Source organism: Emys orbicularis, chromosome 7 (assembly GCF_028017835.1).
Source record: "Emys orbicularis isolate rEmyOrb1 chromosome 7, rEmyOrb1.hap1, whole genome shotgun sequence".
Taxonomy (NCBI): Eukaryota; Metazoa; Chordata; order Testudines; family Emydidae; genus Emys; species Emys orbicularis.
The window spans coordinates 75,296,337-75,322,674 of record NC_088689.1 but is presented as its reverse complement, the minus strand read 5'-3'; the positions used below and the strand labels follow the sequence as shown (position 1 = coordinate 75,322,674).

The 26,338-nt window shown below is 49.0% G+C and overlaps 1 protein-coding gene across 1 annotated transcript in view; it reads right to left on the bottom strand.

Moving 5' to 3' along the window:
- CAMK2G (calcium/calmodulin dependent protein kinase II gamma) overlaps positions 1–26,338 on the bottom strand; it is a 165,515-nt gene that overhangs the window by 89,673 nt on the left and 49,504 nt on the right. The window contains exon 3 of the mRNA XM_065407709.1: positions 5,288–5,347. Within this exon, the coding sequence (XP_065263781.1) occupies positions 5,288–5,347 (60 nt within the window). The remainder of the gene's footprint in view (positions 1–5,287; positions 5,348–26,338) is intronic.

The window sequence follows — 26,338 nt, the reverse complement described above, 5'->3', positions numbered from 1 at the left end:
ACGTACCCTGTCCCTAGTTATTTGGAGTCTTCAAATTAATTCTATAACTGCTAGGTGCCTTTAAAAATTAAAAAAAAAAAAAAAGTTCTTTCTAGGACAAGAAATCCTCTGCCGAAAGACTGTTGGCCACTGGCCATAAGCGTCTTCCCACATGCGTGGCGAAGCTCACTATACCAGGTAATTGATTACAAGACTGGGACACACCCAATACCAGCTGAAGTCCCTCACACATGGATCCAACTGCAGAGAGAAACTAACTAGGTTTTTGTGATCCTGGTCAGTTTCCATATGAAGCCAGTTTCACTTGTAGAGTGTTTCTGTCCTTGAGTGCAGCCTTATAATCTGCTGAAAGCCTGACAAGAGAAGAGATTAGGGTGACCAGATGTCCCGATTTTATAGGGACAGTCCCGATTTTTGGGTCTTTTTCTTATATAGGCTCTTATTACCCCCCAACCCTTGTCCCAATTTTTCACATTTGCTGTCTGGTCACCCTAGAAGAGATGTAGTTTAATTTAAAGAAGGAGAGAGGAAAAGAAGAAAAATTCACACCAGGAGAAAGATATTGAGACAACCTTGATGGCCATTTCTCCTACATGATTCTCAGTGCAAAAATACTGTGGGTCACCAAAAGTTTGGACATTAGTGACTACCAAAATGAGTCACTGCAGCTTATTACATTACTATGCAAGAGAGCCACAGACCAGCTTATTCACAGAGGCTAATCACTTAAAAAAAGTGGGATGGGAAGACAGGATCAAGGATCACGTTTTAAAGCCTCCCGGTGAAAGTCCTCCTGAACTCCCCAAGATATTTCCTCAGGCTGGTGGCATTCTAGAGACATGCACGGCTGGGCTCAGGCACATACGGTCCCATGCATGCTGTAAGTATTAACTGTGACGGGTTGGATCACAGAAACCCCCTTGGGAGCTGCCACCCAATGTGCAAAGACTACCCCTGCTTCTGTTTTCCCTGCCAGCTCAGGATTCCAGCACCCTGTCTTGCTGAGCCAGACACTCCAGTCTGCTCTAACAAAGACTCAGGGTCTGAATCACTTGTCCCAAAGCTGCAAGTTTACCCGAAAACCAGCTCACAGGAGTGTGCTTGTCTTTAGCACTCAGATGCCCAACTCCCAATGGGGTCTAAACCCAGATAAATCCGTTTTACCCTGCATAAAGCTTATGCAAGGCAAACTCATAAATTGTTCGCCCTCTATAACACTGATAGAGAGATATGCACAGCTGTTTGCTCCCCCAGGTATTAATACATACTCTGAGTAAATTACTAAATAAAAAGTGATTTTATTAAATACAGACAGTAGGATTTAAGTGGTTCAAAGTAGTAACAGACAGAACAAAGTAAGTCACAAGCAAAATAAAATAAAATGCGCAAATCTATGCCTAATCAAACTAAATACAGATAATCTCACCCTCAGAGATGCTTCAGTAAGTTTTTCTCAGACTGGACACCTTCCAGGCCTGGGCACAATTCTTTCCCCTGGTACAGCTTTTGTTCCAGCTTAGGTGTTATCTAGGGGATTCTCCATGATGGCTCCTCTCCCTCTCTGTTCTCTTCCACCCCTTTATATATCTTTTGCATAAGGCGGGAACCCTTTGTCTCTCTGGGTTTCCCCCTCCCCTCACTGGAAAAGCACCAGGTTAAAGATGGATTCCAGTTCAGGTGACATGATCACATGTCACTGCAAGACTTCATTACTCACTTGCCAGCACACACATATACAGGGAGACTCACAGGTAAACAGCCATCTGCAGACAATGGGAGTCATCAAGATTCCAAACCATCATTAATGGCCCACACTTTACATAATTACAATAGGCCCTCAGAGTTACATTTTATATTTCTAGTTTTAGATACAAGAGTGGTACATTTCTACAAATAGGATGATCACACTCAGTAGATTATGAGCTTTGTAATGATACCTTACAAGAGACCTTTTGCACAAAGCATATCCCATTTGCATTATAGTCACTTATTATCAATTTTTTTATAAAACTATCCCAGTTACATTATATTCACTTATTATCATGTTTTTATAAAACCATGTAGACTGCACAACGTCACAGCATGCTGTAAGTATTAACTGTGTGAGTGGGTGCCCTGACTCGGCTGCTTTTGTACTAAGATGGCCCTGCTGAGTTTGGTACCACTAACCTGGCTCTTTGTTGCTGAGCTTCTGCTCCATTCGTTTCCTGATGGGTTTGCCCTGACAGTATGGAAGCTCAGGGTTTACCTGTGATGCAGCTCTAAACAAAGCTTGTTCAAACTTGTCACTAGTGACATGTATCACATTTTGGATGCCTCCGTTTTCTGTCTATTTGAGGCACCCTCTCTCTCTCTCACCTATTGCCCATGCCATACTGCCAGAGCCACAGTCAGCAGAGTTGGAGCAGCCTCTGTCTGAAACCTGCTGGCAGTGCATTTTGGATGAGGGACCCTGAATAATGGAATTCACTCACCACCTCCCTCAGTCTGAAACAGCCTATACCTGTGGGCCTTCAGAACACGCTGCAAGGGCCACCTCCTTTCCTTGGCCTTTAGGGAGGGAGTGGGGACATGTGCCGTGAAGGAAAGAAGCTGCACCTAGTGATGGGGGCCTTCCCCCTCCTCCTGCCTTTTGGGAAACCTGCTGCCTTTTATTTCTGTATTCTCAGAAAATGCCATGGGCACCCAGAGCTTTGGACAAGCACTTTTTAAGTGATCGTATAAATCTAAATTAAGACATAAATCTCCATGTCCCAGCAAGGGCCATTCTGTCGTCTCTGTTAGCAGTCTCAGCGAAGAGGCCACGGACTGGCTGGGTCATGCAGACTGAACTACGGCCAGAGCTGCTCCATCCAGGTCAGGATGGAAGCGCCCTGGTGCAGCAGCCTGGGGGAGACTTGTGCAGCTGCTTCCCAGGCAGACCCTGTTCTGAGGCTATTGGGGTTAGTCGTTGGCGCTGTCAAACCTGGCACCATGGCTCCAATTCACTTTTTATAAATATTTGGGGGGAATGGGGGGGGGTACGACACCACCACCGTGGATACTTGTGTGTAAGAAAACCCATGTTGTCCCCTAGGGCAGCTGTGACAAAGGTAAGCCTTCCCTATGGCTCACGGCCAGTGATGAGCTGCCAAAATCTTAACAACCAGTTCCCTACCAGGTCTTCGGCAGCGGGTCCTTCACTTGCTCTGGGTCTTCGGCAGCAGGTCCTTCAGTGCCGCCGAAGACCCAGAGCGAGTGAAGGACCCGCCGCCGAAGTGCCACCGAAGACTCGGAGCGCCGCCCAGTGAGTACAGGCTCCACGTGTTTTATTACATGGTTTTTTTTAGTAATCCCTGCCGGGGCCCCGTCGAAACTTTTCGAATTGGGCCCCGCACTTCCTAAAGCTGGCCCTGCACATCGGGGTTGCAAAATTGTATCGGGGGCTGGGTAGGGAAGGCTGTGCCTCCCAAAACAGCCTGTGTCCCCCCCATCCGACCCCCACCCATGTCCTGCCCCCGACTGCCCCCCCTCAGAATCCACAAGGGCCGCAAGCAACCCATCAATCCCCCCCCCCCGCTCCTTGTCCCCTAACCACCCCCTCCCGAGACCCCCTCACCCTTACTGCCCCACAGGATCCTTCCCCACCCCCTCCCCAACTTGCCCCGCTCCCTGTCCCGACTCCCCCAACCCCATCCACCACCACCCCGACAGACCCCTGGAACTCATGCCTACCCGAACCCCCCCCCGTTCCCCGTCCCCTGACCGCCCCCCCCAGAACCTCTGCCCCCTCCCTGTCTCCCGACTCCCTGCCCCTTATCCACACACCCCCCCCCGGCCCCCTTACCATGCCGCTTACGCCCGCCTCCCCCCTCTCTTGGAGCCTCAGCGCGCCGCGTCCAGGAGCGGCCCTGGACAGCGCTGCAGGGGCATGGCTCCAGCGGGACCTGAGCTCTCGCCGCTCGGAGCCCTGCCCCCTTACCATGCGGCTCTGAGCGGGAGGAGCTCAGGCCCCGCTGGAGCCACGCCGCTTTAGCTCTGTCCAGGGCTGCTCCTGGACGCGGCGCGCTGAGGCACCGGGGGATGGGGGAAGGCAGAAGCGGGGGGCAGCCTCCGACATTCTAGTGGGGGCCCCTGCGGGGCCCGGGGCAAATTGCCCCACTTGCCCCCCCTCTGGGCGGCCCTGCCGCGGACCGGAGTTGTTTGCCCACCTGCCCGGCCCTTTAACAGCCGGTTCTACACGGGCTTTAAATTTAACAACTGGTTCTTGCGAACCGGTGGGAACTGGCTCCAGCTCACCACTGCTCACGGCACTATGGCTCTACAGGAGTGATATTAGAGCCTGCCACCTGCTCGAAGGTGTTACTCCGCATTCTGCCCCAGAGACGCACAACCACCTCAGATTAGTTCCGAGGTAGGCTCCAACATCTCTTTAGATCACAATAAAATACATTAATAAAAGCAATGAGTAGGGTTCAAAGTTTTTGCTCAAGGCAGTTTCTAGCAAACAATGGCAAATTTCACTGGAGCGGGACTGACGGGCAAACTTCCATGGAGCTTTAGAAGGCAAAACAATCCCGCTCCTGTTTCTGCAGTTTAGTAAATAACGTGGTTTTTTGTTAGAAGTTGAGTTATTTTTTCCCCCTCCTTGTAATTCAAGTCAAAGCTGTCCCCGCGACTCCATCACTTATTTTTAGCCCGTCACTAAAGCCTTCAAAGCGGGCAATTCTCTCTCCGTCTCCTCATTTCGCTGGGAGAAAGAAAATAAACCTGCATGCAGGATAACCATGGAAACCAACCGTGTGAGAGCCACACTCAGCAGAAGACAAAACACTTTCAGGAACGGAAACAAAGCATCAGCTCTTTTGTTTCTAGAGCTAGTGACCGCTGTGGTGAGAGAGCTGACAGCTTAGCCCACTGTACTTCAGACTTGGGGATCTCACTGAATGCAGCCTTTTCAGGGGTGTACAGAGGAAGCGCCAAGAGGCGGAAGTGGGGTGAATACAGCCACCCGCTCCAGGTGCAGAATGCCAAACAAAAAGGCTACAGAGCCGAATCTGGGACAGTTCTGTGCACAGCATGTAGCACCATGTGTGCGCACCTAAGCCAGGAGGTTCAGGGTTCTATCTTCAGCATCACAGCAGGGACTGGGATGGCTCTGCATGCAGGGACTGCAGAAGGAAGGAATAACTCATGAGGCTTCACTGGCAAATAAGGCCAGAATTGAGCAGGTTAGCAGTGAGCATTCACCATCCATTCCCAGGAATAGTCTAGCAAGCACTAGCCACACCCTCACAGGGGTACTTACCAATATTTGGATGTTTTAAAAGTCGGCAGATTCGGGCCTCACGTTCCAGTTTCTGGTGATCTGGAAAGAGAGAGCGAGAAAGAGGGTGTAAGCTGGCAAACTGCAAACTAGACTCTTGCTTAGATCCGATGGGATAGAGAGACAGTGAATTGACGGGTCAGTGGAAGGCTGAGTGAGACTAGAAATGGCTGGAATGCAGCAGTCTCCCAGGAACTCACCACTGTCACGGGGCGAGGCTGCATGGGGCAAAGCATCTGCACATAGCGAAGGTTGTGGACGACATTCCCCCCACCCCCTGCCACGGTCATTGCTGGGTAGTTTTCCCAACTTGTCTTTAAAGCAAGTAGTGCAGGGGTGGAACGCTTTGGGCTCTTGTCTCTGCCACAGATGTGAAATACCAATTTGAGTTCAATGGCTTCTGAGACTGGCCCTCTTTTCAAGGAGGAGCGTGTGAGTAGATACCTGGGAACTCTCATGTGAAATGAGTTTTGCCAGGTCTCAGTGCAAAAGGAACGATCACCTCAGCCACCTTCCAGAAGAGACAATAAGATAAATTGAGTCACAGGAATGCACAGCAATCACGTGGACCGGAGGAGCAGAGGGGGGAGCACTGCCAGTTGCGTTCAGTGCCCGTGCATGGGCTCTGTGGTGGAATGCTGATCAAGCACTCGAGAAGTGCTTGCTAAGTGCTAAGCACATTTATTGCAACAGACAGGCAATGTCAGTCCAAGCAGGGCTGTCATCTGGATTAAAAGAGAAAATATCAAGGCGAGGGGAAAAGGCTTCTCCGCCCCTAAAATTTAACACATGTGGAAGCAGGGAAGGGAGCTGCAGGTGCTCTGCCCATGTTAGCCAGGGAACAGAGGGTTTTTCCAGTCACTGAGGAGCCAAGAGGAAGGAGATGTGTCATTAAATTGACTGAGCCTTGGCTCTCCCCAGCCTCATCTTCCCCTTGCCCACCTCTGCCCGGAGGGAGCAACACTCACCTGAGGGTGTGAGGGGAGAGCAAAGGCTTCACAGAGAGGGCACGAAAGAGCCAGATTTGGAAAGGAACTTTAACAGCTGCTAAACCCCAGCTCTCCCAGGGGAGCAGACCCCCAGAAACAGAGAAGTCAGCATTGTCCCTCTTCCCCGCCCACCAACACAAGGGGAAGGTGGAGGAAACTGGCACTGACCCCCTCACACTCCTACACTTCTTCCTTTCTGCATCTCCATCAGGCTGAGTTGAAAATGTGTGTCCTCCCTGGCCCTCTCTCTGGCAAGCAAACCTTCCCCCTGGGAATAACACTGCAGCATGAGCGGCAGCGGCCTGGCTGGCTGGACTACATGGTGTGGTCAGTGGCAGGAATGAAACATGCTCTAATTGACAGGTTTCTCACCAGGCTTCACCACCCTGCCTCTTGCCTCTGAAAGCCTCAGGTAACAACACAGCTGCAACTGCGGGGAGGGGGGGAAATCTTTTTCTTACCCTTCCCTCCTTCCTAGTCCTAGCAGTTATTATGTTTTCACTGTTCTGTTCCAGAATCACCCCAAAATAAGGAGCAGAAAGCAGGAATGCCTGGAGGAGCCCTGTACTGATAAAAGAGTGGCTTGGATTCTGCCTGTAGCAGTATCCCTCACAGCAAAAGTTGTGCAAAGCAGCCGCAAGGTAACCTGCTGCTTCCAGATTGCACTGAAAACTCTGCCCTTGGAAGGCTGGGGTTAGCTATGTAAAACTGTGATGGGTGGGTGGAGTGTAGACACACTTGTACCCCCACTTCAATGGGTGGGACCTCAGGAGAAGACACGAGATAAAAATGTTGATGCAAGGCCCTCCGAAAAGAGACTCCCAAGTTCTGTGTAACTCTACCCAGAATGCCTTGCACCAGTGCACAGTATCACAGCCTGACTGCATCTGAAAAAGGAACTGAATGCAGAATATTTCCAGAGGGCAACAGGGCCCAAATGGCCAGAGACTGTACTAGCCTAAAACCATGGCCACAAGCAGCAAAGGGATCTGAGACAGATTGCTGCCTCCCCCGGGGATGAGATGGAGAGGCTGTGACACACCAAAGGCAGAGCAATCCAGAGCTGCAGACTCTCTCCAGAGAAGGCCACACTCCATTGTGCCTGCTGGGTGCCTGATGCCATTCAAACCATAAGTGAGTAGAGCACCAGGCACCCTTTCCTATCAGCCTCATCTCAGTGGCCAGAGATTAAGATAAACTCTTCCCCCTCCCACCCAGGGCCTCCCAACTCCACATGGCAGCACCTACAGATCAGGGGGCCCTGCTGCCCACACAGATCATGCTGCCCTCGTGAACAAGCGACGCCTGTAGAGAACCTGTTGCGAAGTGTAAGGACACAGGGAAGCCAAAGGCCAAACAGCTGAGCAAAGGAGAAGGGAGAGAGGTAGGAGCGCACCACGTGCTACTCAGCTGCTGGGCCCTGACAGCCAGCTTACAGCATCACAGCCTCAACAGATATGACATAACCACTGAAACACCAGAGGGGACATAAATCAAGCGCAATTACTCCCCTGAAACCTTACACTGTCACTGCAGGGGGCAGGAGCAGGGGACCAGGCTGGTGACTGTGACCCCACCCGCACCAGAGCTTGTGACATGGGGCCATGGCCTGACACCCCTATCTCCCAGCACACACAAGGGCTGGCCCCAGACCAGGGAAGGAGGAGAGCACTCCAGTCACAAGGTACAGCAAACTATTTCTGGTCCGAGGAAAGCGTTCCACAATGCTCTGTCTCCAGGGTAACCAAACAGGCCAACTCCAGCACAGCTCCGAGAGGGAAGGCACCTCCTGACCATGTGCAGCTGCTCCAGCCCCCAACAGCAAGAGCCTTGTTCAGCCTGCGGGACAGCAAGCAAACACAGAAAGGTTGACTCACATGGGCTCTGGAGGATCACGGATCTGATTCCAGGTGGCAGCTGAGAGCCCTTCAACTTCAGACTCGAGAAGGGCCCCACCAGACAAGAGGGTCCTTTTAAACCCCTCTTCCTTGCCCCACACAGTACACTCAATCTCTGACCAGAGATCAGAGGTGAAGAGGCCTGCTTGGTCCCATCTAGTCTAACACCATACCCTGTAATACAGCGTGGCTTCGTATTGCATCTTTTCCTAATGCTCCTAATTTTTATTGGCCTGTTTATTGTGGTCACAAATAAAGCAAGATTACATAAAACCAAGAAAGTAAGAAAAAAGGTAGTCACAGGGATCAGCGTCATGCACAAGGTACTAAACAAATAGTGCATTCATGGAATCCTAAGAAGCCAAGGAGAGAAGTTTGTAAGATTTGCTGATTGCTAAACTAGCTCGTAGTTTCAGCAGGAGTGACGAAAGGCAGCCATGTGTTCAAATATCTGTCTTACCAACAGTTCAGAAGGCCAGTCATTTTTCCCATGGATCAAACTTCACAGATTTTCACACACCATCTGTCAAGCGAGGAAATATTCCTTCCCCCATACCCCCCAAATCTCCAGCAATTGTAACTCTGCAGCTAACAACAAATGAAGCAACACATCCTGACCTGGGTTGGAGAAATTCATATTCTACAGCCAGTAGGGACCATTGCAATCATCTGGTTTGACCTCCATAACTTCTGATCGGAGCTACCGCACATCTTTTAGAAAAGATCCAGTCACAATGTAAAGACTTCAAATGATGGAGAATCCACCACAGCCCTAGCTTAGTTGTTCCAAATATTAATTACCCTCACTGTTAAAAATTTCCCCTTAATATCTAGTCCGAATCTGTCTAGCTTTCCAACCAATGGATCTCATTATGTCTTTTTTTGCTAAATTAAAGAGCTATCTACTCCCAAATGATTTCTAATACCTCACAAAGCTAAGGTAGAGTATCCTCTACAATATCTTTCTAAGTCAGCTGCAATGTTTTCCAGCCATAAACCAAAATCTTTTGATTTTTGGACTATTCCACAATCTATGAAGCAGACAGCACAACTTTATACAATCACTGATGGAAAAGCCCATTCTAGATAGACTGCTTGTGATGAAGTAGAAATTATACAAAATTTGGTGTTGAGTAATATTATGTTTAAACACAAAAACTTTCTTGCATGTACCTGAAAACTGAAGGGCAAAACTTATTTATACTTAATGTGCACATTAGGACAGTGAATACTGAGATCCCTTTGCCAGGCTGCTTTTAAGCAAGTACAGTTATTGGAATTTTGTTCAACAATTAGGAAGCTGTAGATAATACTACCTCTCTTAGCATTACTATTCTGAAAGAGCAACTCCAAGCTAACAAAAAAGCCTTATGACTACTGTTACTCTGCAAAACATTGCTTAATAACCAGATAGTTAAATAACTGGTTGTTTTAAAAAATTGTTTTAAAAAGACAACATATGTAAATGTTAAAATTATTAATGCAAATACAAAATCTGTATTTGCCCTTCAGTTTTCAGGTGCTATCTAGAATGGGCTTTTCCATGAGTGATTGTGGAAAGTCGTATCCTCTGCTTCATAGACTTTACACATACACATAGTCTCACTCAACTGAATGGGACTACTCGCAAGTGTCAAGTTAAAACAGACACTTGTTGCAAGACCAGGGTGTAAGGAATGTGGTTGTACACTACAACATATGGACCATCTGCTAGAAACGGCTAACCAGGCTGGGGAAACACAAACACACACACACACACACACACACACACACACACACACACACACTCTCTGTGTATGGAAGACAAAAGGAGAGAGTGAGTTGAGAAAATTCAAGATCTTAGCAATATGTTCCAAATATATTACATTCAGTTAAAAACCAAAGGGAATGGGTTAAACAAAGTTATATTAGATTTGGGAACTGATAGAACAATGTACAGCTGATGTTTTTTTGCTATCAATTTTTAATAATCTCCAACCAGTGGTGTTGGGAACATGAACGGCTTTGAACTAAGCTGCTAAATAAATAAAATACAAGGAAATACTAATCTTCTCATATTTGATGGCGTATCAAATTCCTAATTTGTGATTTTTAATAAAGTTCGAAGAGCATCTCTGCAAACTTTGTGGGGAAATTAAGGACCACAATGGGGAGGTCTCATTAGTGAGATCCTGATGCAGACCATCCAGGAGAAACATCCAGTAATTTCAAGTAAATCATTTGAAATTTCCAGGAATGGAGTAAAATTAAGCTAAATAAATCTTTTCATTTAGTAGACATTAACTTCTAGAGGTAAGATCTAGACCTTCGCCTACTTGAAGGAAATAACTCAGAGAAAAGAGGCCTCTGGATTTGTGATATCAAGCCTAGAAAAGCTGGATTTTTAAAGACTTGTTTCTCTCTGTGTAGAAGCACATGGACATCAGCTGTGTATAGGAGCCTAATACCCTGGAAGAGTCATGTTTTGATAGGAATAATCATTCAGTGGCAAAAAGAAACAATGTGCAGTTAAGGTTGCATGGTGGCATGTCACACGCTTGCAGAACATGGGAGCTGAGCAAAACTCAAACTTCTGTAAAGCAGGAAAAGCAGAGTTGAGGTTGTGCATGTAACCTGACCCCCACCCTCTTTCAGAAATGCCCCATTAACAGACAGCTCGCTCCCCCACACCTTAACATCAGCAGAGTCCCACTTGAGCACATGGCCCCAGCCACATCCGTGACACATAGGGTGACCAGACAGCAAATGTGAAAAATCGGGACGGGGGTGGGGGGTAATAGGAGCCTATATAAGAAAGAGACCCAAAAATCGGGACTGTCCCTATAAAATCAGGACATCTGGTCACCCTAGTGACACATTCATTACACTCCCCACTCCAACCAGCCCGCTCTCCTGTGCCCAGCCCTCACGTCCCAAGCAGGGAAGGTCTCCATGAAGTCTTCACTCCCAGATACACAAACGTTTCTATTGCCATTAGTTCCCCCTTCCTATAATGCAACTAACCTCCAGTGCCTGGAGTGAAGGACAGCTACATAATGCAGTGGCATAGCCTTGGGGCGCAGGGGGTTGGCAGCCACTGGCAGAGTTGCGCAGCACACAGGGACTGGCGTTTACTGGCAGAGCTGGGGGGAGGGGTCATGCCTCCCTCATCTGATCTTCCAACCTCTCCCCTCCCCTACCATCCACCCCCATTTCCCCCCTCCTCAAACCCCCCTCATCTCACTGCAGCCCCACAGCCCTCTCACCCTATTCTCCCAGTGCCCCATTCCTCTGCCCTCTAATGCACCTCATCTCCCAGGAAGCACTAAGTCTAATCCTCCCACCCAAAGACTTTGATTACATTCCCTCAAAATACAATTGGCACCCACAACTCACAAATTGTAGCGTCTTCCAGCCACGCCATCCAAAACTCCTTTTGGCCAAGGTAGGGGCTTGTGACTGACTTATCCATATATATGTTACTTGAAGAGTGAGTTCACAGCCCCTGAAACAGGGCTTTTGGGGGGCAAGGGGGAGTTTGGGGTGGGCCTGTAACTCAGGAACCATTTGGTCATATGACCCCAAATTTGGATCACTAATGCTACCCCAGCAACCCCATGAGGCACACCGAATTTCAAAGTAGCTAGACTAACCACTCAGATTTTAGAGCACTTATAAGAGTCAAGCTTTAAAGCATATAAAATAGTAGGAATGGAAACCCTCTAGCTGCTTTTCTGTACTGGTGCATGTGCAGTGTAAAAGTGTACATTTTTCTAAATACTGTTCTGAACTTGGATCCCCCAAAGACTTAGTGAGTGCCATGCAATCCCGGGCGTAAAACTCAACAGATTGAGACCATTTTCACTCATAGCTCTTCAACAGTTTGATCTCTGACTTCGCAAAAAGTCCCAACTAGGGTCTTATTTTAAAATGGTTATTCTTTTGAGGGCTTATTCTCTGGAACCCCTGGCTCAAATGACTCCAAATTTGGGTCACTACCTACCCTTCACCCTCTTGAAGCACACCAAATTTAAAAGAAATCCAACTAAGCCTACGAAGCATGTCAATATTCGAAAAATTAGAAAGGTCAACCTTTAAACAGGTGTCATGATGCAACCTTAACTACAGTGACACTCCTGTACCACTATAATGTGCATTTCCCCAGTCCCAGTCATTTGAAATGTTCAGAAGACTGAGAACTTCTATCTAGCTTCACAGTCCCCTTCTATTACATACAAGTAATATGTAAATATTCCAGATGAGGAAACTGAGGTACAACAGGTTTGTCCAAGGTCATAGCTAGGAACAGAGACCAGGAGTCCCACCTCCCTGCTCTAGCCACTAGCTCAAAATGCTTCCCATGAGAATTACAATTAGGAAGCTTTTTCTTGCAGGGACGTCAGAGCCTGGAGGAAAATGCTTTCAGACAGACACATTGTGCACAGGACATCTGCAAGCCACAGCAGTCTAGAGCTGTCAACGGGGAATGTTTACATAACACAAACAAAAAGATATGATGAAAAAGGTCATTGTGCCTAATCAGCCTGTGGGGGTGAGGGGAGGGGGGAGAGACGGACGAGAAGGAAGGGGAAAACCATCCATGTTGTGTTTCCTTCTGACTCCAAAAGGCAGACCTGAATGATTTGGAAGCCTGCCATAAACCTAAAAAGGAGCTGAGTCCCAACTGAGCTGGGGCGGAGGTTTGAGAACTTGAGAGGAGGGCGTAGGGAACATTGGAAGAGATTATTAGTTGTCAGGTGCATTACGGCAGCATGACATTCCTGCTATGCACATGCTGCACAATATCAACTCCCCCTCCCAACAGCCTCATCTGTAGCTGAGGATGCTCTGACCGCCTCTCACTCCCAGGAGACGCAAAGAGGGTCTTCATTACAGCTTTAGGCAGCTGTAACCGCAAACACCACTTTCCAGTCAAAGTCTTTCCAACAGCCCCCAAGGGGATATACTCTGACCCAGGAGATTTCAAGAGTATGTGCACATTTCTCATCCCATCCCCACCCACCTGTCCAAGAGCTTTCTCGATTGAAAGTCCTAGGAAAAGCACAAACAAAACCCACACCAGCTTACGAGGATTCCCACCCTTGACAAACACAAGCAGAGGGCGACGTTTAAAGCTAAGCCATTAAATGACTCTTTCCGACCATGAGAATAAAAATTAAGAGGACAGAAAGAATAGGAGAGATTTTGTAGAGCAATCATAAAAAAATACAACATACACCTGCAAGAAGATGGCAAACAGGAACCAAGGCAGGAGATTCTGGGGACAAACAGGAAGCCTACTGCTGTCAGAACACACATGCAGTATCATAATAAAGAAAAAACATTGTGCACTGATTGAGGGATTTTGTGTTTCTCAGACTAGGAGCCAAACCATAAAGATCCATTCTCTCATGATGTATGAACTTTCTACCAGGCAGGTAACCCAAACCTTTCAAAATCAAAGCAACAACATCTAAGAGCCAGGGTCTTTTTCTAGTGTTCAGCTCAGGACTATCTTGAAACTTATTTCCCACCTCTTGGTAGTTGCAAGTTTGTCAGCAAGTTGGTTCCTTTCATGTTAGGGAGAGGGGGAGGAGATGAGAGTTAAAAGTCCCAAAGAATCCAGAGTGAATCTGGGGTCCAGTAACCTCAAGAAATGGAACCAGGATTTATACCCATCAGAAGTGTGTGGGGGAAGATATGTCTGTTCCCACACCTTCTCCAGAAAGTAGCAAACACCATTCTAAAACAACTTCATAGCAGAGAGAGTGAGTGACCACTGAAAAAACACCTTGTAGCGACTGCCTCTAGATGCAAGTAAATCCAGTAAACAAATGGCACCTCTGCTCTTTTCTCTTCAAATTAGGAACCTCAGGCTCAAGAGAAGTTTGTTTTCCAGTAGATAGTTCCCATTGTGTCAGGAACCCGCACTTATAAAGATGGCCATGGAAGGTGAGCTCTATGTGGAAGTTCCAGGAAGGCCAACACTCAAAAACTGGGGTGACTAAAAGTTAAGCATGCAAGAGTATAGTAGGCACCTACCACAGCCTCCTTTTCAGGCACTACGATAATACCCATAATTACAAGAAGAGCTATAGGTGCTGGAAATGTTATCAGCTTTAACAGAGGTGCAGGTGCTCACACCCTCAGGGGCGGCAGTAGAGGGGAAGGCACACCAGAACAGCATCTTAGCCAAAAACTAAATGAAAAATAGTCCAAGTTAGTTTAGATGTATTTTGTGAAGCTTCCGCATGCGAAGCGTCATCCACTGCTCTAACTCCATCCCTTCTCTCAAAGTCCAAATACTCCCGAGGGAAGCTAGAAAGGGGCAGGATCAGACTGACACTTACTCTGTCACACACTAAGGCCATGTTTACACTTACAAGCGTACAGCAGCACAGTTGTACCGATACAGCTGTGCAGCCGTAAGATTGCTTGTGTAGCTGTGTTATGCCAATGGGAGAGAGCTCTCCCGTCACCATAACAAAACCAGCTCAACGAGCGGCGGTAGCTATGTCGGCGGGAGAGCATCTCCCACCATCATAGTGCTGTGCACACAAGCACTTATATCGGCAAAGTGTATGTTGCTCAGGGGTATGAAAAAAACACCCCCTGAACGACACAAGTTTTGCCAACATAAATGCTAGTGTAGACATGGCACAAGTGTTATAATTAAAAAACACATGCTGTGTACCTACCTATGGAAGCAGCCAAAGTCAGCCAAAAGATTAAACAATCAAGAAAATCTTCCAGCTCTGTTCTGTACCAGTGTCTCACTCTTCCTAATACCAACTAGAGTACATAGTTGAGCTAACCAGTAATGCCACCTGCGTATTGCCAGTTCTCCTGCACGAGACATATACATGTAATTGTGGTTGTTGTTGGAGAACAGTATCTTCATTCTAGATTACCCTTCTGAGAAAAAGAATGGGAGTAGTCCAGAAGAGGACGCAAATTCCAGGCAATAATTTCATTTCAACTGCTGTCATTGTGCCAATCCAGGAGACAGTCAATTTGTGCCAGCTGCTAAGATAACTTCTGAGTTGCTTTAAAACGGGAATCAAATTAGCATCAAATAGATTTTGCAGCAAGGGACTAATCTGCACCTCCAAGTCTTCTATGCTTTTCTTCATCCATTTAAGTTTAAACTCCCACTCTCAGGAACCCTTAACGAACTAGCTCCATCACACTGGACTTGAAACCAGAGATTTCCCCAAGTTCCCTGATTTCTTACATAATGTTGGTGATCAAAAGTATGCTCTTAGTTATTATTAATAAATCAGTAGTAGCAAATTATGCTAGCTGCAGATGCCACTTCTACTGACCAAACTGAGCTTCTTGGTCTCTCATGCAGTACTCTGATGGCACTGAGCAGCAAGTTTAAATGGACTCTGGACACCATAGGATTTCCCTCCACCTCTTATCAGACCACTCCCGGTGGCGTATCAATACTGCACACTGTGTGGTTTTTTGAAGGGAAGGGGCTGCTGGCCTGGTCAAGAGCAAGGAGTGGTCATACCCCCCCCCACCCAAAGAGGTATTTGAAAGACAGGCAGGTGAGATTTCATTTCACTGTACCCTCTGCTGCTGGCTACAACATGCATCAACAAAACCAGTATGGCACTAAAGAAGTTGCTTTTGCCACTCACAAACAGCAGTTTCATGACGAAATGCTGCAAAACCGTCCTCTCTGACAAAGCCTTTCTGCCATAACACGTATGACAATAACGGTCTTCTATCTACCCCCTCCCCTCCCAAAACCAGACAAAGCATACCCCTCCCACACACTGTTTTATACCTTAAGAAGGGAAAAGGGCCAAAAAGACTCCGTGAAGTCCATTAGGGACTGCACTTTTGCTTATCAATTATGCATGGAAAGTGCTCAGACACTACAGGGCTGGGCAGCAGTATAAAGCCTGAGGAAAGACAAAGCCACAGCACAGAAGAGCTAGCAGGCAGTTTCCATAGTTGGGTGCGAGAGCTGTACGAACAGGAATACCACATCGCACCATGCAGACAGAGGAGCAATAGCTACTTGGCCCCCTTTACAAGATGGCCGCCGGGAGCAAAGATAATCCACTGGCTCAGGCACTAGCCTGGGACAAGTCGTTTATTCTTTTTGTGCCACGGCTCCCACATGGAAGGTGGCAATCACAGCACTTCCCAAACCCACAGAGGGGTATCAAGGACAGATGCATTAAAAATTGTGAGGCATTTTAGGAATGAAGGGGAGGAGGATATGAAGCACCTAAAGATAGACTGATCAAGCAATTGATCCAAAAAGGTGTTCCCTGAGCCTTGCTATTGACATGGCTACAATGCCACAAGCCGCATCCTTACCCATGTGTATATTTTTGTTTCCTCTCTCAGCAAACTTGCTAGGTGATGCACTGGAGGTTTCTCCCCCGCGGGTGGGGTAGGGAGGTGGACTGGAAACAGGAAAGAGAATTCTGCACATGGCATCCTGCTCCTCCATTTCCAGAAGGAACCTTAACACTGAACATCCTCTGCAGCTGGGAGTAGGGGGAAAGCAATGTGATTGTGTTGGAGGAGGAGGAGGAAACTAATGTCTGGGGCTCTCAGACAGACGCTGAATGCTACACTAGCAACTTGCCAGGAGCCTCCGGGGCGAAGGAGGTCAAATTCCTCAATCAGTGCAGAATCGCAGCACCAAGACCGACAGCACAGTCAGGGTTAATTGTATGACTAAATTAATATTAAAAACGACACTGGAAGGAGGCTCCAAGGAGATAGATAGATTTGCTACATGTCACCCCCAGTCATCGCTGATCTTTCCCTACAGGTGCCGTAGGCCAGAGAGGCATAGATGGGAGCTCAGGAGATAGTGGGGTGACACTCCTCACAAGTACCCAAGGTGGGGAGGCACCTTGCTACCACCTGCTCTTAGCATGAGGGAGCCTCGTCTGTGCCTGCCCGGGGTCAGCTCCCTGACACCACTAGCAGCTACCGTCCACACAAGCACTCCCCTCCAGGCCTCACTCTCTCTTCAGGCTAGCGTCAGGCACACCCCGATCTCTCCAAGTGTCCCCTGCGCTGTCCAGCCCCTGCTCCACTGGACGCTCACAGAATTACCAGCCCCGCTGTTCCCCAATGAACAGTACATCGCTGCCTATTAACTCCCCTTCAAACACAGCTTTGCTCAACACACGGCACTCAGACTTGTTTATAGAGAAAGCAAGTACAAGTTTATTTAACAGAGACCAGAGAGTCATGATAGCAAACAGAACGATTGGAAACAAAGGGTCACATATAAAACAAAATCATAACAGGCTTTCTGTGGCCTAAGCTCAGCGGACAAGTTATCCCCCTGTCTAAAGAAGTCTCTTGCCCAAAGCTCTTCCCAGCATTTTCAGCCAAGCCTGGCTGAGAGCCCTTTCTCAAGAAGCAAACCCACTGCTTACGTCCTGGTGAAGGATCCCATGGAGTCTTCTTCACCCCCAGACAGGACAGACCAGATGTTTGATCATCATCTGAAAACGGAGCGTTTCCCCACACTGTTTACCTCTTCCTGTCAATTTTCTTCTGAAGTCCCATTGGCCGCAGGGGCGCTCGGGGCAGGGGCAGCGCACGGAGGCACAGGCCCACCCCGCCCCTGGGCCGCAGGAAGGGGCCGGCAGCCACTGGAGCGAGCAGGTAGACGCCGCTCAGCTCCGCTGCACTGCCAGGGCCCCTGAGGGGGGAGTGCCCAGGGGTGGCAGGTGGGGCCCAAGGGAGAGACCCGGCCCCAAAACTGCTGGAGCCCCGCGGGCCACATTGGGGAGGCTCATGGGCCGCAAGTTTAAGATCCTTGCTCTACAGCATAACAGTTCCACTGATAACGCCCGGCTTAGTAAAAATTCCACTCCTCAACATATCCTGGGGGCACATTGGTGCTGTGCCCATCACCTCCCAGGAGAATGCCAGATTCTCCATGTGGCAGACACCTGGATCCCATATGCAAGACCCCCTGACCCATTGCTGTGGCATAGGACATGCTCCCCTCTTGAAGGTAGAAGGGAAGAGCTGGTCTGTAGCAACACATGCAGGCTGGATGATGAGATGCTGGGGCCACAGTGAGGAGACATGGGTAGGAGAAAGCACCCCCAGTGGACACCCCGGCATAGGGTCCCCACAGATCAATAGGTGCATGAAACACCTTCCCAGGCTGACAGGTGGGAGAAACGCTGCAGCACACAGAAACAGCCCATGCGAGTGACGCCGAGGCACCAGAGCAGCCACCACCAACAGGGCAGGGCAGCCAAGAGGAGCTGCAGCCCACACGTTTCAAGAGGTAAATGCCTGGCATACTGTTTGCTCACAGCTCCCGCAAGGCACTTCCGGGAGCACTAAAGCCGCTCTTCCAATGCTGGGGGGAACAGGACAGGGAAGGAGAGAGATCCCCAGAGACTGGCTCATGTGTCTTCATTGCTCAATGCGTTTCCACATTCAGCGGAGGGAGATCATGGCACAAGCTAGTGAGCACCTGACTGTGCGTCAGAAGGTGAGCACGTGCCCAGTGCTCAAAGGGAAGAGGAGGGTCACCTGTGGCTGTGACTCTGGATGAGGAGCACAGAGGATCAATCCCAGAGCCCACGTGAGGAGGTTACGTCTTATCCTAAGTCTGGGGTAAAGATCTCACGTCAGAGTCCAAGCATGCCTAGCACTCAGGGGAAGGGAAAAGCCTCTGGAGGCCAAAACACACATGGGAGGGCATTGAATGACCTCAGGGGGCTGGCCCCCATAGGGCAGAGGGCACAGGGAATATGTCACCATTACCTGGTGGGGACCAGAGGGCGCTAACAAAACTGGGGGTGGATCATCTGTAAAAGCCGCAAAGGGGCTCAGTCTCCACCAGCCTCACAGGAGAAAGCCAGCGCCCCTTGTGGGACAGGGGATATTCCTCTGCATTTTCTCCACCCAGCAACACCAGCCCTGCAACCTGCCCATCTCTTCCGAGTGTGTGGCCTTCATGCACACTCACGGCCCTATTCCGTGCCTTGCTCTTCCCCGCGAGCTAATTACTGTAGTTGCCATAACAACATAACAAGTCCCTCTGACTGCCTGTCTGACTTGGATTCCTATTTCGATAGCAGAAGCAACTGCTGCTCGCACAGCTCGGAGCTGCTCAGCTAGGCTGCGAATGCTCTGCTTCCAGAAACGCCCAAGAAATGCCAGGCAAGCAATCTCCCCATTCGGGTGGGGCAGTCATGGGACTCTGAACACTTCCCCTTCAGGCTGGCATGCTAATTACGGCCCAGGTTGGCAGCACCCAAGATCTGTGTCCATCTCTGCTGTTTGGTGGCCTAAAGAAAGAGCCCCAAAAACTAACCACCAAAGCCGCCACCATGGCTCACAGTGGCTGGCCACCCCCTTGACAGTCCGGGCAGGGAATTAACGAACTTCTGCCCTCCAGAAGGAGCCCCTTGGGTGCAGGGGCCAGGCTAGGCAGCGCGGGGCGCTAGCACTGCCGCGGCACATACCGTGCCTCCTCTGGGGCCAGGCAAGGGCCATCCATCGTCCACAAGCGTACAGACACAAAAGACACGCATTCACCCTCCCCCAACATGGCCAGACAAAGGGCCAATTAGCACAAAAGCACACGAAGGACAGGGAAGTCCGTGTCACCGTGCCGGTGCTGCTCAGAGACGGTGCAACTTCCCCCTTTGGCTGGCAGGCTGAGGGGCTTCCACCATGTCTCTCGGGTTGGAGGGAAGGGTTACTTAGCATCAGCTGGGCACATCTGGTCAATAAGTCAGGAGCTGAAGGGGCTTTGCAGTCCAGAGGGTTATGTGATCGGGGGATGACAGACAAAAGGCGTACACTTTTCTGAGTAGGAGATCCCAACCTCTACTGCTAAAAAAAACCTCTCCCCCATTCCCCCCCAAAAGCACTGGATGGGTCAAGCAGGCCTCTCAGTGCACTGCAGAGCAGAGCCAGTACTCCCTTCAGCCAGACCTCGCATCCTGCAGTGCCATTCACTGGTCGAGCCCCCATCCTGCTACTGCACTCTGCAGCGTCACCCCTCCCCACCACATCCTGCAGCACAGAACCCTCCCCCATCAGCCCTACCATGTGATGCTCCCCCCATCCATGTTCTGCACTCCTGCAGCACACTGCCTTCCCCTGCGGTGCTGGGCTACTCCTGCATGCTGCAATCCAGCAGTACAGGCCCCCTCCCCAGCCCAGAGACCCCCTTGCGCATTCAGCAGTGTCAGTGCTGAAACCTCCTCCCTGGCCCACTCTGTAATGCCACCCCTTTTCACACTGCATTTTATAAGCAAGACCACTGTGTTCAGCTGCTAGGTTGGGTACAGAGCCAAGAAACCGTTCCAGTGAGTAGGGGGAGGGGAGCTGAGGTTCTTTTATTGTTTGTTTTGTGTGACCAGCTTACCAGCCACTTCAAGAACAAGAGCGGGACTTCCCCCTCCTGTCCCAGCTAACCTCTTTTCCCAGGCTCCTCCTGACAGCCTTCACATCCCTCCTCTGACCCAGGCCAGACAGGACAAAATCTTCATCCCCTTTCTTTCTCCGCACTGCCCCTTCCAAGCTCCCGGGCAGGGAGCAGAGTTATTCAACAAAACGGAGAAGAAGATACTAGAGATACCTGGCCCTGGGGAGACGAGGACTAAAGAGAAACACCATGACACAGAGGCAGGGAAGAGGGGAGGGAGTGATGCTGGGCTCCCATTGTGTTTGAACATAGTCCTTCCCTCTGCTTAGCGGGAGACTCTGCTCACAAGCGGCTGGCAATAAGAGCGAGCACCTGAGACAGCAGCATGCACAGCCCCCCACAATGCTGCAGCGTAGATGAGCCCCTATCCCAGGACAGCGGACTCTCTAGGTTTAGCAATGGGCTCCCACCCCTTCCTCCGCCTAGTAAAATGGAAGCTGGTTTGGAATGAATATCGCAGAAGGTTTGATCTGGCCTCCCACCTCTCCAGACCAAGAGGAAGACAGGGGGTAGGTTATGGAAATGTGGGGCATGCGGTTTGGACTAAAGATTCCAACTTCCCACACAACACCACTACTCCTGAGCCCAACTGGGTGTCTTGGCCAAAGGCCTAAAGTGTTCCCGAAGCAGGGGACAGAACAGTTGTGGAACAGCCATGTATGCATTTCAACAAACAGCAATCCCAGCCTGTCCCTGAAGATAGAGTGGGAGGAGAAATGATGATTTGGGAAGTAAATCATGCAAAACAAGCCATGCATGCCAACTTCCAGGGCAATGCAGAGGGGTTCTCCACCAGCCAAGGAAGAGCTACCTACAGCCTGACAAAGTGGTGATTTAGGGAAATTCTGGCAACCTTTTACAAATAGCTGAAGGGTGCAAACCCCTTGGATGTAGAAGAATGGTTTTGGGGTGCACAAGGAAGCATAATTAGGAGTAATAATAAATTGCACTTGTAAAGCACCTTCCATAAGAGGATCTCAAAGCAAGTTACAAACATTAATTCACTCTGACACTCTCCCGTAAGTGAATTAGCCTCTAAGGGAGGAAGAACTAAGAAAATGAGGTGTTTAGGCAGGTTCTCAGGAAAGCCACACCTCCCAACCATGAGATCCATTAGTCTGTGGAACAGTTTCCCAAAGCAAAAGGGGACAGCAGCAGCCACAAAGCCTGGAACACAAGGACCAGGTCAGACAGGACACTGGGGAATGTGCTATAGGGAACAATCCTACTCTGGGACCTAACAGGTCTGTATCCTAGTGCTCACCATTCAGGAAGTGTGTAAAAAACCTGTACTAAACCGTGGCTGGGTGGGGTGATCTCCCCGGGAAGTCTGTGTCCTTATAGCAAAGGGGAAGCTGCTGGCAGGTCATTCATCACAAGGCACTCAAGACTCGCCCTCCCTTGGTCAAAACTTGGTAACTAGCTTTTGCAGCAACACTCTTAACAGGCTTTTGGGGGGAAGTTAAGGGTTTCCCCATAGGGAGGAGGGAAAGGGGTTCCCTTTCTGCTTTGATTTACTGGCTAGCTAAATTAATTTGTGACCCGTTTACGATTAGTTGACGCTGCTGGCTGGCTGGCTAAGCATCTCACCTGTCTAGGAGTATTTAAGGCTGCCGGGTGGTAATTACTGTGTTATTGTAAGTCTAATGACCTGTTAGGGTGCGTAGAGCTTTTGGCATGGGTGTTTTTTATTGTTTAGCTCCAATAAATAGTGCATTTAAGCATTAAATTCCACAGGACTAGATCGGGAAGGAGATAATCATTTGCCAGATATTGAGACCAATGGTTGGAATTCTGTGCATAAAAGAACAACGTACGCACAGTGCTGAAGGGTGATTTTAGTGAGGACCCAATACTTCCATACATGCACGGATGGATGGACAGATAGATGGAAGTGAGCAAGTGAGCGAGACACACAGCACTAGGCTGGACTCCAAGTAAGTGAGCAGACCTTTCATTTGTTGTCTACCCCAAATACCGTATAGACAGGGGAAGAGAAAAGAGGTGGCGTCTCTGGAGAAGAAAGGAAGTGAGCCAGAACAGCTACCAAGCAAAACACTAACACTTATTCACTGGCACTGAGCAACCTTCTTTCATCTAGGTTGTTTGTGAGCTTTAGTTCCAGAGAAGTGTTCAAGTGACAGGCCCAGAGATTAAAGTCTTATTTATTTACAGGAAAAGCAGAACATGGACAGCGACAGTGCAAGCTTTCCCCACTATGCCCCACTAGCATGCCTCAGTTCGGCCCTAGAACAAGTACTTCCAGGATCATTGGTCACAACCTTCAATGCCTATCCACCTGGGCTGCATTCCAATTAGCAACACAGGGGGGAAGACCGTATCCCATGACCAACCCCGAGCCATCCCGTCCCTTCCATACCCCAACACGTACCGATCTCATCCAGGCCACATTACCAGAGCCGTTCCCAGAATACCTAACACCCAAAGAAACAGAAAGCACCAGATAAGTGTCTTTGTCCTTTGTTTTTGCAGTCTCAAAATCTGGATGCCTGGCCTGGTAGCCAGCTGGCTTCCCGCTAGCATTCTTGGTGGCTAGATGAAAAGGCGGTCTCCCTCCAAGACAAATACTGGCAAATGATAGCCACTCCAACCTGCTTCCCCTTCTCTCCATTAAAGACCTGTTGGTCCCATTTTGCTGTGGGCCACAGAAGTCCAGGAAGTGCGGAGTGGGGAGTATAGATAGGTCCCTGCTCTGTACCCCATGCAAGTATGTGTTGCCCTGCAGCACAAGCAGACCAACAGGGACTAGGAATCAGGAGACAAAAGGGCAGAGGCAGTGGAGCCTGTGTTTTCATGTTCCAAGGACAGCAATCCTGCGGCAGCGAACATACCTCCAAGCACATTCAGAATCTTAAGACTCAGCAAGAGGGCGGCCCAGAATTTGTCCCCCAGAGATCCTGGAAATATTAACATAATGTGTGTGTTTCTAAGATAAAAACACCTGCAGGCACTTGAAGGCGAGAGGGGAAGGAGACCTGAGAGTGTCCCTGAAGGGGAGCCAGAGCAGAGGAGAAAGAAGAGGAAAAGACGGGAAAGAGAAGGAATGTGGAAGGAAGAGCAGTGCAAAGAAACACTGGGTTGTGAAGAAGGGAGTAAAGAAAATCCTTGGTTTGAGGAAGATGGGAACGAGGGGTAAGGACAGAATACAGCTGTGACCGGCCGCCCCCGGTGAAGGTAAAGAAATTCCAGCTTGCTGGCAGGCTGAGGTAACCTGTCACGTCCATCGTTCAATCAATAGGAACTCTCCACTGCTAGCAGCAACCAAACAAAGCTGCCAGTTCCCAAATGGCTGATGGCCGAGCCACAGTTGTGACAGAGACGCAGCATCCTAGGGTGACTCACTCATTCTCTGAATCCCTGCTGGCCCAGATAAGTGCTGCTGCTGCCATTCAGTGGTGGGTGCCTCCAAACAACTCTCAAGCCTACAGCATTCCTGCTGCTCTTCTCCCAGCCAGCTCGATGCTCACATCACACATGGCAGCCTTTGCACCAACAAGTGAGGCACAACAGCCAACAGGCTTTCTAGAGGCAACCATGGGCTTTTACCCAAGTCCCTGCTGCAGCTTCTGAAAGTTCTTCTCAGGGGCTGGGATTTCACGGCAGGACATGCCAGGGGCACAGGTGATGCAGGGAAGCAGTTAAAGAGGGGAGGGTGACAGGTGAAAAAGGCAGGAGAGGAAATCCTGAAAGATTTGTCCTTGACACCGAAGAAGTGGGTTGTAGCCCACGAAAGCTTATGCTCTAATAAATTTGTTAGTCTCTAAGGTGCCACAAGTACTCCTGTTATTTTTGCGGATACAGACTAACACGGCTGCTACTCTGAAAACTGATTAGAAGGGCATTCTTTCTCCTTCAGAGTGACACTAGCTTATTCACAGCCCCCGCTCTCCACTTCCCCCATGTCGTCAAGGCAGCGGTGTGATCTTTCAAATCCCTTATTTCAGGGCAGAAGTTCAGGAAGGAGGTGACAGTGAGGCCATCAAATCCCCCAAAAGCAGAAGAGGCATAAAATTTAACCTCCAACTCTAAACCACACACACAATCTGTCTGTGCTGCAAACACAGCTGTATCAGGGACCCAGTTTATAGCCAAGGCCCTGCTTATCCTGCAGAAAGTGGGGAAAAAATCCCTGGATCCTGCAGCACCTTGGTGCCACAAACTGCCAATCCTTCTGTAGCTTCATTTAAACGAAGACTGGAAGGTTTTAATGAATTAACCCCCCAAATACCACACTCCATTTAGGAGCCTTTGTACTATGTGTTGTGGTGTTCAATTCAATTTTACACTGTCCCCACACTTCAGCTCTGAGGTAAACAGGATGAAGTTTAATAAAGACAAATGAAAAGTGCTCCACTTAGGAAGGAACAATCTGTTTCACACATACAGAATGGGAAGAGACTGTCTAGGAAGGAGTACGGCAGAAAGGGATCTAGGGGTTATAGTGGACCACAAGGTAAATATGAGTCAACAGTGTGATGCTGTTGCAAAAAAAGCAAACATGATTCTGGAATGCATTAACAGAAGTGTTGTGAGCAAGACACGAGAAGTCATTCTTCCGCTCTACTCTGCGCTGGTTAGGCCTCAACTGGAATATTGTGTCCAGTTCTGGGCACCGCATTTCAAGAAAGATGTGGAGAAACTGGAGAGGGTACAGAGAAGAGCAACAAGAATGATTAAAGGTCTAGAGAACATGACCTATGAAGGAAGGCTGAAAGAATTGGGTTTGTTTAGTTTGGAAAAGAGAAGACTGAGGGGGGACATGATAGCAGTTTTCAGGTATCTAAAAGGGTGTCATAAGGAGGAGGGAGAAAACTTGTTCATCTTAGCCTCTAAGGATAGAACAAGAAGCAATGGGCTTAAACTGCAGCAAGGGAGGTTTAGGTCGGACATTAGGGAAAAGTTCCTAACTGTCAGGGTGGTTAAACACTAGAATAAATTGCCTAGGGAGGTTGTGGAATCTCCAACTCTGGAGATATTTAAGAGTAGGTTAGATAAATGTCTATCCGGGATGGTCTAGACAGTATTTGGTCCTGCCATGAGGGCAGGGGACTGGACTCGATGACCTCTTGAGGTCCCTTCCAGCCCTAGAATCTATGAATCTATGTGCCATAGATTAAAAAAAAACAAAAAACCCAACTACAAGTGCATTATAGAAGCAGGTGGGGGGAAGCTGAAGGGTCTGGAGATAGGTTGGGGGTTTGGCCCCTAGGGAGGTAAGAAAGGAACCTGGGATCCTGGAATAAGCACATTAGCTGCTAAAATCAGCAGAAGAAGTTAGCCAGGCCGCTGTTTAGATTGTCAGCTTCATGCTTCAGAGTCCTTCCCTAATTGAGATAAATGGGGCAGTTCGCACCTCTAAGCCATGGCTGACATCTCAGAACACCAGTTTCCATACAAGGAAGAGCCAGTATCAAGGGAGCTTCCCCTTTCGCACCCTGGTCTCCACTACCACCAAGTTTAAAAAGCAAAGGTCCAGGTGCCCTCGAACAGGGAGGGACAGCCCTGCTGAGCATGTCTGAAGGGATATGGAAATAAAGGAAGTTTCACAGGTCTCTGTCAGATGACAGGTTTGGGTGTTTGGATAACGAGGAAGGGGTGCAGCAGATGGTCACTGAAAGGGGAAGGGTGAGGAAGAAGAGAAGAGCGGCTAGTCCCATAGAAAGAGGGGAGGAGTTGATGGAGACAGCACCAAATC